This window comes from Microcaecilia unicolor, chromosome 3 (genome assembly GCF_901765095.1).
Source record: "Microcaecilia unicolor chromosome 3, aMicUni1.1, whole genome shotgun sequence".
Classification (NCBI taxonomy): domain Eukaryota; kingdom Metazoa; phylum Chordata; class Amphibia; order Gymnophiona; family Siphonopidae; genus Microcaecilia; species Microcaecilia unicolor.
Genome location: NC_044033.1, coordinates 146,372,290 through 146,386,846, shown reverse-complemented (window position 1 = coordinate 146,386,846; position 14,557 = coordinate 146,372,290). Strand labels below are relative to the sequence as shown.

The following is a 14,557-nucleotide window of genomic DNA, read 5'->3' as shown; positions in this document are numbered from 1 at the left end:
CAAGGGTGGGGAGCGCATCTAGGCTCCTACATGACTCAAGGACTTTGGACGCCCAAAGAAATCACATACAGTATCAACCTGCTAGAGTTGCGAGCCATCAGACTAGCGCTTCAAGCTTTTCAGCCACACCTCTCGCAACAGCGGATTCATGTGCAGACAGACAATCAGGTGGCCATGTACTATGTCAACAAGCAAGGCGGCACCGGCTCCCGACACCTGTGCCGGGAAGCTCTGCATCTCTGGCAGGTGGTCCTGAAGCTTCGGTCCACCATCTCAGCCTCCTACCTACCCGGAGTGCAGAATACCTTGGCAGACTCGCTCAGCAGGAAACTACAACCGCACGAGTGGTCACTCAAGACCACTGTTACGCAAGATCTGTTCGACAAGTGGGGTCACCCTCTCGTCGATCTCTTCGCATCCCCACTCAACGCCAAGTGTCGCAGATTCTGCTCCAAGTTTCCCAGTCAGCACAGACTAGCAGAAGATGCCTTTCACATTTCGTGGACAGAGGGCCTCCTCTATGCATTTCCTCCAATCCCTCTCATCTCCAAGACAATCCAAAAGGCCAAGTCAGACGGAGCATCTCTGTTGTTAATAGCTCCGTACTGGCCGAGACAAGCCTGGTTCACGGCTCTCCTGAACCTCACGACATGCCCTCCACTTCAGCTGCCGCTGGAACCGGACCTTCTCACACAGCAGCAGGGCAGTCTTCTGCACCCAAACCTCGCATCCCTCCGCCTCATGGCCTGGCGGATCAGCCCCACTCCAACCTGATGTTCTCACACGGAGTGCTGAGGGTCCTCCTCGCGTCCCGGAAGGACTCTACTCTCAAGTCTTACAATGCAAAATGGCAGCGGTTCTCTAGCTGGTGTTCCGGCCATCACCTCCACCCTGCCAACGCTTCTCTCTCCCGCGTCTTGGATTACCTGCTCCATCTTTCAGAGTCACAGCTGTCTTACTCCTCCATCCGGCTCCATCTCTCAGCTCTCTCGGTGTTCCATGACCCGGTGGATGACTTATCCCTCATGCAGCACCCTGTGGTGAAACGTTTTCTCAAAGGACTCATGCATCTCTATCCTCCCATTCGCCCTCCAACTCAGGCATGGGACCTTAACCTAGTACTCAATGCACTCACAGCCTCTCCATTTGAGCCACTTCAGTCTACCGACCTCAAATATCTCACTTGGAAAACACTGTTCTTGATCACGTTGACTTCGGCACGGCGCATCGGCGAGATCCAGGCTCTCGTCCACTATCCACCCTATACTCAACTACTACACGATAAGGCTGTGCTCCGTACTCATCCGAAGTTTCTACCGAAGGTGGTCTCACCTTCCCATCTCAATCAGGTCATCATGCTGCCTACCTTCTTTCCTCCTCCACATGTTTCCGAGGACCATAAGAGATTTCATACGCTGGATTGCCTGAGAGCCCTTACCATCTACTTGAATAGAACTAAAGGCACCAATAGGCCTTCTCAATTATTCCTTTCACTCCGCTCCCCTCACTGCTCAAGGCCAGTAACCAAGGGGACTCTATCCCAGTGGATTGCGAACTGTATCACCTTATGCTACCAGCTCGCCGCAGCCACTCCCTCACAGATTCCGCATGTTACAGCTCATAATCTGAGGGCCATGGCGGCCACGAAAGCTCATCTGCAACGAACTTCCCTGCAGGACATTTGCAGAGCAGCTACGTGGTCCACGGTGCACACTTTTGTGAAACATTACTGCCTGGATTCCGCTTCAGCTACTGATGCGGCGTTCGGCCAGGCGGTCCTGTCTTCTGTGTCCTGAGGCGTCAACTACCACCTCCTCCTCTCACAGGTACCAGTTTTACCTTTTTTCTCTGTTCCTTTACAGTACCATGTATGCCCGCAGGGGCGTCTTGTTCACCTGTTACCTGTGGAGCTGGGGAATCTTCACTTGTGTGGCTGCAAGAGAATCTGTCCAGGGAGAAATAGAAGTTGCTTACCTGTAACGGTAGTTCTCCTTGGACAGATGATCTTGCAGCCACACAATCCCTCCCAACCCTCCCTTAAGTTGCCGCTAGCTCTTTTACCAAACTGGAAAGGGGCGGTGACTTCTGAGGGGTTATGGGGGGGAGATATGGCGGGAAGCTGCACGCAGGCGTAGTAAACTGCGTTTCATTTAAAGCTTTAAGCTTTGCTATATGTCCGGGTCCGTTACGTCATGGGGGAGTAACTTCACTTGTGTGGCTGCAAGATCATCTGTCCAAGGAGAACTACCGTTACAGGTAAGCAACTTCTATTTGTTAGTTTTCTCTCCCTGAAAGAGATCCAAGCCACACCCACGAAGTTCAAACTGTCAGTGGGGAGGGTGAGGGGAGGAAATGGCAGTGCTTGATGAAAAAGAGAGCTCAGTTTGATAGGAGATATACTATAGGATGTCATTCTGAGGCCAGGCTAAGTCTAAAGCAGGAGAAGGTATTCTCTGCAGCCTATCTGTGAGATGGAAAATGCTCTCTGAAGCTGCTGCTATAAGTTGTTAGTTTTCTATTAATAAACTATTAGGTTTATTATCATAAAAAAAGGTAGAACAGTGAATGGTAAAAACATGTAAACAGCACACAGTTAACAGGTAAAATAACAGAAATCCACATTAAAACTAATAAACACTAACTACCTAAATAAAACCTGGGTAGTTCAGGAAAAATAACTGCTCATAGGATTTGAACAGGGTCTCAGTGAAGAGGTCTTCACTCTCCATACACACTCCCACTCTGAGACTGTAGAAATTCCAGGCCATTCTTGCCAGATCTTGGGCTTCAGGGCTCAGAGCACTAGCACTAAGAGATTTCTAGCCAATGGCACTGCAGATTACTCTTCTCAGGAGTTTTCCTCTTTCCACATGGGGGAAGGTAAGGTAAAAAGACCTCTGCTACAGCTATAAAGCAGAGGTCAGACACCATCTGCTGGCCAAATAAGAAAATGCATTGAAGGGAAAAGTGTCATAAAACATTACAACTCATTCACTAGCACACTATCTGATCTTTATACTGGATTCCAAAATATAACCACAGCACTTCTTCACATCCAGTTTAAATCCTTCCAACTTCACTTTTCATTGATATATCTCAGTCTCTGCCAGATCGATTGCTCATTCAATATATCTCCAATTACATCAGGTTCATCACCAGTTCTAATAGCTTTTTACTCAAGTGACCTCAGGGATACTCACCGCCCACCACCTTCACAGGATTTACGTGGCGATTTCTAAAGCATCAGCCTCTTCACCAGTCAACTTTTCTTTAGAACATTAACTTCATATATATATATATATATATATATATATATATATATATATATATATATATATATATATATATAAACTTTCTCCCAATAATTTTTAAATTTACTTATCTTTTCAGAACTTTACTTAGTCGGACCCAGGGGTGCTACTGTCCAACTTGTAAAACAGTACAAGTCACAAGCATAAAAGTCCCCTGTTACTCCATATATATAAATTAGTGAAATGCATTTTCACTGATGTGTTTTAGATGTCTTTGCATATTGGGATACTGATCATGATGCAGACGATGAAAGCTTTCGAAAAATGCGATTTTGAAAAACTACTAAATTAAAAAAGCGAACACATCTCATTTTGGAAATGCAAAGGCCAAAGCGATGCGTTGCCTCATTATGAAAAGATCAACATTGATGGCGGATTTTGCTGTCACGTGGTCTGTATGCCAGGGGTGTATCTGCGTGGGGCCACAGGGGCCTGGGCCCCCGCAGATTTCACCCTGGACCCCCCTACCGCCGTCAACCCTCCCCCGCCGTCGCCGTGGGCTACCTTTGCTGGCGGGGGACCCCAACCCCTGCCAGCCGAGGTCCGCTTCCTCCTGCCGCTGCCTTTAAAAATATTCCTTCAGCTGGCGGGGACCCCAACCCCCACCACACGAGCTGAGGTCTTTTAAGTTCTTCTTCGATCGTCCTCCGTGCTGTTCAAAGCTGCTGAATCCAGTTTCGGAGTCTGACGTCGCTGCACGTTGTACGTGCAGGACGTCAGACTCACAGACTCTGTTTCTGTGAGTCTGACGTCCTGCACGTACAACGTGCTGCGACATCAGACTCCGAAACTGGATTCAGCAGCTTTGAACAGCACGGAGGACGATCGAAGAAGAACTTAAAAGACCTCGGCTCGGCTGGCGGGGGTTGAGGTCCCCCCCAGCTGAAGGAATATTTTTAAAGGCAGCGGACCTCAGCTGGCAGGGGTTGAGGTCCCCCGCCAGCAAAGGTAGGTGACGGCGCGGGGGGGCTAAAATGTGCCCCCTCACTCTGGTTCTGGCCCCCCCTACCGCCGAACTTCAGATACGCCTCTGCTGTATGCAGTGCCATGGTGTGCTGAAGTGGAAATCGTGGGATGGCACAAGTGGTCTAAAAGCTCACCATGCTGCATACAAAGGGACATAAACCATAACTTCAATGCCAGGCTTTCAAAATGTGCCAGATTGACCAAAATCTATGTTTTTAGCTAGGAATGCTATTGTCAATGCCTGTGCTGAAATGTGCGTCAAAGATATTAGGCCATTCGCCATTATCAAAGGCACAGATTTTAAAGTGTTGGCTTCAAAGTTGATTTCATTGGGGGGTGAAATATGGAAACGTGCCAATTAATGACGTCTTTCCCAGTGCTTGAACTGTGTCTCATCATTTATCCACCTTGGCCAACACTGAGAAAATTAAGCTAAAGCAATTATCTGGACTTCCCAGGCTGGCAGTGACAACCAATATGTGAACCCTTGAATCAACTAAACCAGATAAATTACTGTAACTGCACATTACACGTTAATTCAAACTGGGAACTTTCTGCAAATGTCTTGGCTATGATCCAAGAAAACAGCAGGGTAATCTATCTGCAAACTCCAAGATGGACACCAAACGAAGCAGATACGTATGTGGAAAACAATATTTAATTTTTTATTGATCCATATCAATTAAATATTGTTTTCCACATACGTATCTGCTTTGTTTAATGTCTTGGCTATGAAATACATGGAGGAAGCGAAGACAGCTAACATCATGTCAGTCATATATAAAATTCTGGTTAATTTTGATGCAGAATATCAAAACAATTTTTACATTACAGATAATTGAACAAATGTAAAGGCTACATTTCACAACCAGATCTGGTTTCCACGTACTGGGTATAATATCAATTTGGTTGTGTCATGCATTGGACTCTAAACCCATTGCGGATAGTTCACCATTTCGACCACTTATTGAGCTGATTACAACATGCAAAGAAATTGTCACTAGGGTTAAGCACGCCCGTCTACAACAGAATTTGCAAACAACATTAAAGCAGGTTGTTTCTACTAGATGGAACGGCATTCTGATGATGCTTAAATCTGTATCAGAAAATCTGGACCACTTTGAAGTTACTAGCTGACAGTGCAAATGACTGCATACTTGCCAAGCATCTTGTGGATGTTAATGAGGACCTTCTTTCAGATGTAATTAAGGCACTTGTACTGTTTCATGATGCAGCAAGACTCTTTTCATCTGATCAGACACCAACGCTGCACTAGTAGTTGCTGTTCCTGTGAAACTGGCAAAAAGTCTTTCAATCCTTGGTGATAAAGATTGGATTGAAAATTTTCATATTCAAAAGGTGGACAAACTTAAGTACCTGGGAATATATTTAACTAAAAATGTGGCTAAGGCTTATTCTGAGAACCATACTGTATTACTAAAAAAAAAAGTCTATAGATGTTTTACATCTATGGTCAGCATTACATTTGGGTCTGCAGTGCGTATAGTGTTATATAAGATGGTACTCTTCCCAAGGTGGCTATATGTGTTACAGACCTTTACTATGTGACTAACAAAGATGTAACAATTTTTTTATAAAATGTTAAAACAAATTTTGTGGAATGGCAAGAAACCCAGGGCTACTATGCACTAGTTATCCTTGCCCATGGGTCATGGTGAATTAGTGCTACTGGACTTGCGTTAATATTGCAAGTATCATGAGACATTTAGTAGACTGGATACAAGGAATATCATATTTTACTCCTGTCCTCTTGAAGCAACAGCTTATTGCACCAGTGCATTTGTTGTATTATCTGCATACTAAAATACCTTATCAGATATTGTCTAGTAGAGAGGTGTGGTAGCCGTGTTAGTCCACTCTTAAAGGTTATCAATAGAAATCAAACAAAATAAAACATGGAAAAGAAAATAAGATGATACCTTTTTTATTGGACATAACTTAATACATTTCTTGATATGTGTATTAAGTTATGTCCAATAAAAATGGTATCATCTTATTTTCTTTTCCATGTTTTATTTTGTTTGATTTCTATTGATAACAGATATTGTCTGTAAGAGTCATCCAGTAGTTTCTATAAGGCAGGGATGACACTGGTTTTGTAAACAAATGAAAATTTCTCCAAGGTTGACAATGTTACTACTTTGGCGGGTAACAAAGATTTGGATCCTAATGCTAATGTTTATTTACCAATGTGTTTCGGGGATGTTAATTGGAGAGAATTATTGATATAGCATGTGTGTGTGTGTGTGTGCCTGTGTTCTAGGCTTTCCTATAACCATTGTAGCTCCTTTTCTAATTTTTAATTTATTTTTATATAAATTTTTGTAAGCCACTTTGATATAAAAAGTTATATAATATGGTATATTAAGTTTAATAAAACTGTGAACTACTAAATTGTATCTGAAGCATTGGATTGGTCAAGGTCTGATCTTTGTATGAGATTTGGAGACAAGAGGAAGGGAAAATGAAATCTTTTGAGATTTTGAAAGAAGGACGGATGTTGCAGTTTGATCGGTATGTGTATATACAAGTTAAGCATTATATTGATATGCTGGGTGCTTGAACCTTGAATGAGGACATGGTGGATTTGGTCTCTGAAACACTTCTTTTAGCCAGACAAACTAAGGCCAGCCTGTCTTTTTACTGATCTAGTTTGTGTAATTTGGCCCCTAAATGGGATCATGAACATGTGGCCACTGCTTGGAATAGGGATTTGCTGCAAAAGGTGCAGGTGACACGAGATGGTCTGCGTCTTATGATGAAAAATATCAGAAAATTCACACGCTCTACTGTTTTACAAGAGCAGCAATATGAATTCCTACTGAGGCTATATATTTCCCCGCATCAAGCATGCTTGGCCCAGATACAAGATAGTGCGGCATGCCCTAAATGCCAGGTTTCCCCAGCATCCTTAGTACATATGTTTTGGGACTGTGAGCAGATACGGCTCTTTTGGAGGAGGATACTGAACTACTTTTATATGAATCTAGGGAAGAGAATACCTTTGTGTGCCAATACTCTGCTATTTTCCGACTTCATCCCATTAGGACTAAGAAAAGGACCAAAGTCAGTGTTACACAAAGCATTCCTTCTTGCTCAGAAATGCACTTTGGAGACAACCTTCTGCTCCCTCAGTGACTGCATGGGGAAATGAACTATACCATCTGAGGAAGATGGAATGGCTGGATGCCAAAAAGGGATCTTCTAGAGCTTGGAGGCAATTCCAACAAATTTGGTCACCTATCTGGGACAGGTTACCATAGAGAGCCCACAGTTATCTTTTAAATTTGTGAACTGGAGCCTAACCGGGGGGGGGGGGGGGGGGTGGATTGTGCTATGGGACTGGTGGCGGGATCAGGATCACCATGAAGGAAATCATGTGTATGATCCGGACTTTGAGCTACTGAGGTCATTTATGGTTTGATGAGTGAGGGGTTGGTTGTTTTATGATGAAATTAAACCACTTTGTGCATGTTAATTGGTTAGAATATTGAAGCTTATGTTTTCTTCTCTGTTCCTGTACTGAAAATGTTTATGTATGTCTTGCTTTATTTAGTAGTTTTTCAATAAAAAAAAAATACACTTTAAATTTAAGAGGAGGTGGTGAAAGTACAGCTTGGACAAGACAAGATGAAGATGGGGCTGTTCACAACATTATTGGGATTGTTGGTTTAATCTACTACTACTAATCATTTCTATAGCACTATTAGATGTATGCAGCACTATACACATTATATGCAGGTACTTTCTCTGTCCCTAGAGGGCTCACAATATAAGTTTTTGTACCTGGGGTAAATGGAAGGTTAAGTGACTTGCCCAAGGTCACAAGGTGCTGCAGTGGGAATTGAACCCAGGTTGACAGGATCAAAGACTACTGCACTAATCATTAGGCCACTCCTCCTTCTCACAATGAATACTGTTATGCTGCAACCAAAATTATAAGACCACTCTTCCATGATTGTATCAAATATAGCTATTTGGGGTTATTGTGGAAAATTGCCAACTGCACTAATTGTGATGCCAGTGTTTGATTATGACGGAGTGTCATCTGCATGGATTGGCAGGTAAGGCTTTGGCCACTTTATTGGGAAGACTGGATAGAACGTATGGGTCTTTAGCTGCCATCATATATTATTTTGTTAAGTTACTGTTTCAAAACAGTACAATGTACTGAGTACATATTTAGTCCAAGGATTTAATTTCCCTTCAAATCCTAGGACAGGAAAAAAAAATCTTCCATAGGAAAAGTTATGCAAATAAAAGCCCACTTCACAGCGTTTTTTCTACTATTGCCAATTCTTAAGTTTTAACTCATTCCAGGAAAGTCCCATAGCATTCTTTCATAAATGATTCTATAGAAACTTTTCCCTTCCAAATGTAATAGGACATTTAAAACCTCATTTTGCATATGAGGTCTACACAAGAAATGGGAATTCCAGGCTGGAATGTTGACAATGGCAGAAATATTTTACAAAAGGCTCTGCTGAACATGGATTCTTTTACAAAAATATGTATAAAGACACCAGCAAATAAATACATATGTATTTGCCAGCATGTACAGGAGTATCAATTTCACAAACATGTAAAAAATAAATAAAGCAGTATCACTCAGAAGTGTACATCTAAAGGGCTAAATACCATATATGGCGCCATAAAGATTGGCACCAGAAAAAAAAAATACGCCTAAAGTTAGGTGCAGTTTACAGAATAAGCCTAGTGGTCATCCACGTGACTAAACCTAATTGTGGGAATTTACACCAAGTAAAACTTGGTGCAAATGACGGCAACTAAGTTAGGCATGAAGCAGGTATATTCTGTAACAGTGCACATAATTTTTAGAAACACCCACAACCCGCCCATTCCACACTCGTGGCCATGCCCCCTTTTCAGCTGTGCAAATTTGAATCTACATGAATAAGTTTACAGAATATGCTTAGCAAGCTGTGCGTGTAAATTCTAAATAAGGCCAATTAGTGTCAATAATTGCTTGTTATGTGGCAATTAGCAGTTCTGACTGGCTTAAGATAATTAAGTTGCACGCATTAATCAGAATACGACCTGATTTGCATTCGCAACTCAAGTCGCACTATATAGAATCTGGGGGATAAGTACCAAGTTTGCAATATATGCATATTTGTTATCACTTACATGTGAATGTGCCAGATTTCACAAAACTACATGTACAATGGGAGCCAATTAAGGAGACGAGTAAACTAACTTTTTTTGGGAATTTCTGACATGATGTTAAGACACTACAAAGGTAAGCACATCTGCCCCTGAACTGCTGCTGGAGACCCCAGATCCATATGAGGAGATAGCTGATTTTTATGTGTGAATCTATGCAGGTGTAAATGCCAAAAGGGAAATATTTAAAAACTATACATGTATTTCTTATTGGACCACTGAAACCACACCCAGACCACACCCCCTTTGAATCTGTGTCCCCCATGGCAATTGCATGTGTAAATCGTTGCATTCTATCTATATGTGTAAATTCTGACAGTTACACACAGAATTGCTGTTCAAGTCTTCTAAAATGACTTCCTTAATCCTTGGGTGCAATGCTCCTGGTGCCAGGTTTCCAACACTAGTTCTTATTGAGCTAGAAAAGAAAATAGTTTGCTATATTTGGAAAGACATGAGATTACAAAACCTGACCCTGCTGATCCTTCTCCCCTAACCAACTTGAGCTGGATCTGCAAACGTTTGTTTTAATCTTTTCTATTATTTCTTATTTGTGTATGCATCTTTGCTGTAAATATTTTATTATTTTTCTGTATGGGTTTTATTTAATCTGCCATGTCTGCTTTCTGTGAAGGGCAGGATATAAATACAGCCTAATACTATTTCAATATTGTAACAGCAAGCTAGCTTCTTGGTTTTTTGCAGTTTTCATGCCTTACTTTTGCCCACAGCTTAAATTTGGCCCTAAAGGTTTTCAGACGTCAATTATAACTAGCAGTGAGTCAGAGAAATGGATGCACTTAAGAAACATGAAGGATGGTAATTATAAATTGCTTTTACAGCTCTACTGCAAAAGCATAGGTCAGGGACCATCTACACCCATGTTTTCAGTGGCTAAAGATTGCATGCAAGGGATGAACTATACAGCACATTGCTAGAAATGTTTTAAATCAAACCGATCACTAATCCACAACTGATTGTAAACTGAGTGGCTATGGACCACTTGAGTTTGAAGAATTCAGTTTAGAAGCCTTACCTATTTCCCTCTAGAGAAGAGGTTTCCTTGGTGTTTTGTGAGTGCAGAATTTTTTCAATCTTCTCAACTGACCGAATGACTTCAATGAGTCTCAAGACGCACATCTGAATATAAAGGTTCAGAACAACTTAATGTAAAGGCAGAGCACATCTAAATCAATGGCAACTTTCCAAACAACAAAAGTTACTTACCTGCAGCAGGTGTTCCTGAGGACAGCAGGACATAAATCCTCATACATATGTGTGTGATGTTATCTAACAGAGCCCTGTGGGAATATTCCCCCGCACCTAAGAAAGAGCTTCTAAGATTGTTGAACCGCACATGCACATCTCTTCTGCCCGTCCCTGTCACATGGGACCTTGTCAGCTCATAACAAGCTTATTAGAATACAACTCCTTGAGGAATTGGTAAGAATTGAGAGGACTTATCATTAAATGATTTTTATTGATGAAATTCTGCCACAGCCATACTTGTATACAACATAATACAAAGTATAAATTGTCAATATATACATCCAAAACAAATTATCACCATTCTTGTAATCCTATTTTCCTTTCAGTACTAATCTATTTAAACCGCATTCAACAAGCTAGCAACCCCTTTCTCCCTTCCTCCCATCCCCCCCCCCCACCCTAATTGAGAGGACTTATATCCTGCTGTCCTTTGAGAACACTTGTTACAGGTAAGTAACTATGCTTTTTCCAAGAACAAGTTATGAAAATCTGCACACATGGGACACCCTAGCTACAGGCTGTTTTCAACAGAAGAAAAGGGATAATACAACTACTGGTGCTGCAACAGGCAGGTACCTATTTTTGTTGCAACAAGACTTATATTTCATTAAATTTTACCTTTTTTTTTTTTTTGTAAGGCAGTCTGTGCCACTAATCTATGGCCAGAAGTCCAAGTTGCCGTCCTGCAAATCTCTTCTATTGAGGCCAACCTATTCCTCAATTCCCAGAAGCAATCTGTAGTACACTTCCTTATAAAGAGCCCCAAACTGGACCATTCCTCTATCCATTTCCAATATGCCCATTATATCCAAAGTCATTGAGAAATGCATGGCAGCTCAGCACAAGCAAAGCCCTACTCCCCTGTCACACAGGTTTTCATGCCCATTATTCTACCAAACTAACTCCCTTAGGTCTCATTAGCTATGTCAAACTAATTCAGGACGAGGCAGGGAGAAATGTTATTCTTGTTTCCCTGGATTTATCAGCCACCTTTGACTTAGTCAGCCATATTAAGCTCCTTCAAAAACTGACTGACCTCCATTTATTTATTTATTTATTACATTTGTATCCTGCGCTTTCCCGCTCATTGCAGGCTCAATGCGGCTTACATAGTAACAACAGAATACAATCTGTAGTATCTGAATCAACAAAGGAGGTATGTGGTAGGACAAATGAACAAGGGTAAATGGGATAAAAGAGGTATGAGAGAAAGGATAGGGATAGGTAAGGAAGTGGAGCGATGAAGAAGAGGTAGGGGAAGAGCATGGAGGGTAAGAAGATTGGTAGGCGGTATTTTTGAGCCATTGTTGTTAATGATTAGATGAACCAGTAAATGGATGGGTTGCTTATGTTTGCTTATGATAGGTCAAGTCATTTGGGTAAATCTGTTTGAATAGATGGGTTTTCAATAGTTTCCTAAAGGGAGGTATTCACTCCATGCTTCTGGCACTGCTATTTCATGGTTCCACTTCTGTCTTACCAATTATTCATCATTATTCCACTGTCACGTCCACTCCTCAAGGCTCCAACTTGGGCCCAATTCTTTTTAACATCTTCCTTGCCCCTTGAACCCTGCTTCTCCAGTCCCTTGGCTTCACCTTCTTCTTTTACACAGATTACATCCACTTCTCTTCCCTCTTGACTTTCTTTCCCTTACCAGCTTTACCACCAAGTTGGACAGGGTGGCTGATTGGCTTTTGGGCAATGGACATACTTAACACTGCAAAGCCAGAAGTTCTCGTCTTTTCTCTCCAGTCAATCCCTCCCACACTACCCATGGTACATAAACACATAAGTACCTAAGTATTGCCATACTGGGAAAGACCAAAGGTCCATCGAGCCCAGCATCCTGTTTCCAACAGTGGCCAATCCAGGTCACAGATACCCAGCAAGATCCCAAAAATGTACAAAACATTTTATACTGCTTATCCCAGAAATAGTGGATTTTCCCCAAGTCCATTTAATAACGGTCTGTGGACTTTTCCATTAGGAAGCCGTACAAACCTTTTTTAAAACTCTGCTAAGCTAACCACCTTTATCACATTCTCTGGCAACAAATTCCAGTTTAATTACACATTGAGTTAAGAAAAATTTCTCCGACTCGTTTTAAATTTACTACATTGTAGCTTCATAGCATGCCCCCTAGTCCTAGTATTTTTGGAAAGCGTAAACAGACGCTTCACATCCACTCATTATTTTATAGACCCCTATCATATCTCCCCTCAGCCGCCTTTTCTCCAAGCTGAAGAGCCCTAGCCGCTTTAGCCTTTCCTCATAGGGAAGTCGTCCCATCCCCTTCATCATTTTCATCGCCCTTCTCTGCACCTTTTCTAATTCCACTATATCTTTTTTGAGATACAGCGACCAGAATTGAGCACAATATTCGAGGTGTGGTCGCACCATGGAGCAATACAAAGGCATTATAACATCCTCATTTTTGTTTTCCATTCCTTTCCTAATAATATCTAACATTCTATTTGCTTTCTTAGCCGCAGCAGCACACTGAGCAGAAGGTTTCAACGTATCATCAACGATGACACCTACATCCCTTTCTTGGTGTGTGACTCCTAACGTGGAACCTTGCATGACATAGCTATAATTCGGGTTCCTCTTTCCCACATGCATCACTTTGCACTTGCTCACATTAAACGTCATCTGCCATTTAGACGCCCAGTCTCCCAGTCTCGTAAGATCCGCTTGTAATTTTTCAAAATCCTCCCGCGATTTAACAACTTTGAATAACTTTGTGTCATCAGCAAATTTAATTACCTCACTAGTTACTCCCATCTCTAGGTCATTTATAAATATGTTAAAAAGCAGCGGTCCCAGCACAGAGCCTTCAAGGCTGCCAAAGCAATCGGCTTGCATTGCTGCCCCACCTTTGTCACTCCACCCAATTCATGAACTGCGCTGCTTCCTGTTCCACGAGGCGACTCCTCGTTCTGCCTTGCCAGTTAACATAAGCCACTGCTGTGGCATTGTCTGACAGAATGCATACCAATTCGCCCAGAAGCAGAGAACGAAATGCCTCAGACGCCAACCAAATTGCCCTGGTCTCCAAGAGCTTGATCAAACAGGCAGCCTCCAGCTGAGACCGCAGACCCTGTGCATATTGGCCTTGGCAATGGGCTCTCTAGCCCCTGAGGCTGGCATCCGTTGTGATACTATCCACTGTGGCAGATCCAGAGGCATCCCCTTGGTCAGGTTGGACATCCAAAGCCACCACGGAGGGTGCCGAGCTCCCGAGCTCTCAGTGGCAACCTCCCCATAGGGAATCTTTCTGCGGGGACCATCTGAATAAAAAAGACTTCTGGAGAGATCTCATGTGTGCCCTGGCACGTGGCACTGCTTCTATCATCGTTGCCATGGAGCCCAACACTTGAAGATATTCCTATGCACACGGCACCGACCTGAGTAGAAAAGCCTGAATTTGGTACTGCAGTTTGTGAATCCTTGTCTGGGGAAGAAACACTCGACCCTGAATGGTGTTGAAGGAGACCCCTAGGTAGTGCAGCACTGAAGCAGCTCTCCGGAAAGTTTTGGGTTTTTTTTAAGTGGGACCCCAATACCGATCAGACCTACAACAAACCAAAGCAATACCACTGCAACACAGGCCGAAACAGAGCTGCCCTGCTTGTTCACACCTGATTTCTGTTTTGTTTTTGTTTTTTAAATGCGGCTGCCTCTCTCAGACTTCAAAACACTCTTACCCCCGAAAGGGGTTCAGAGAGCTGCAATTCCCTTCGTATGGGGAAGTAAATGGGAGGAAAAGAGGGGGAGGGTCCTGGCCACCCGACTTTGGCACC

The 14,557-nt window shown here is 42.7% G+C and overlaps 1 protein-coding gene across 1 annotated transcript in view; it reads right to left on the bottom strand.

Moving 5' to 3' along the window:
* The window catches only part of COG2 (component of oligomeric golgi complex 2), a 129,265-nt gene that overhangs the window by 91,893 nt on the left and 22,815 nt on the right, over positions 1-14,557 (bottom strand). Inside the window, exon 5 of the mRNA XM_030196435.1 lies at positions 10,519-10,622. Coding sequence (XP_030052295.1) covers positions 10,519-10,622 — 104 coding nt within the window. The remainder of the gene's footprint in view (positions 1-10,518; positions 10,623-14,557) is intronic.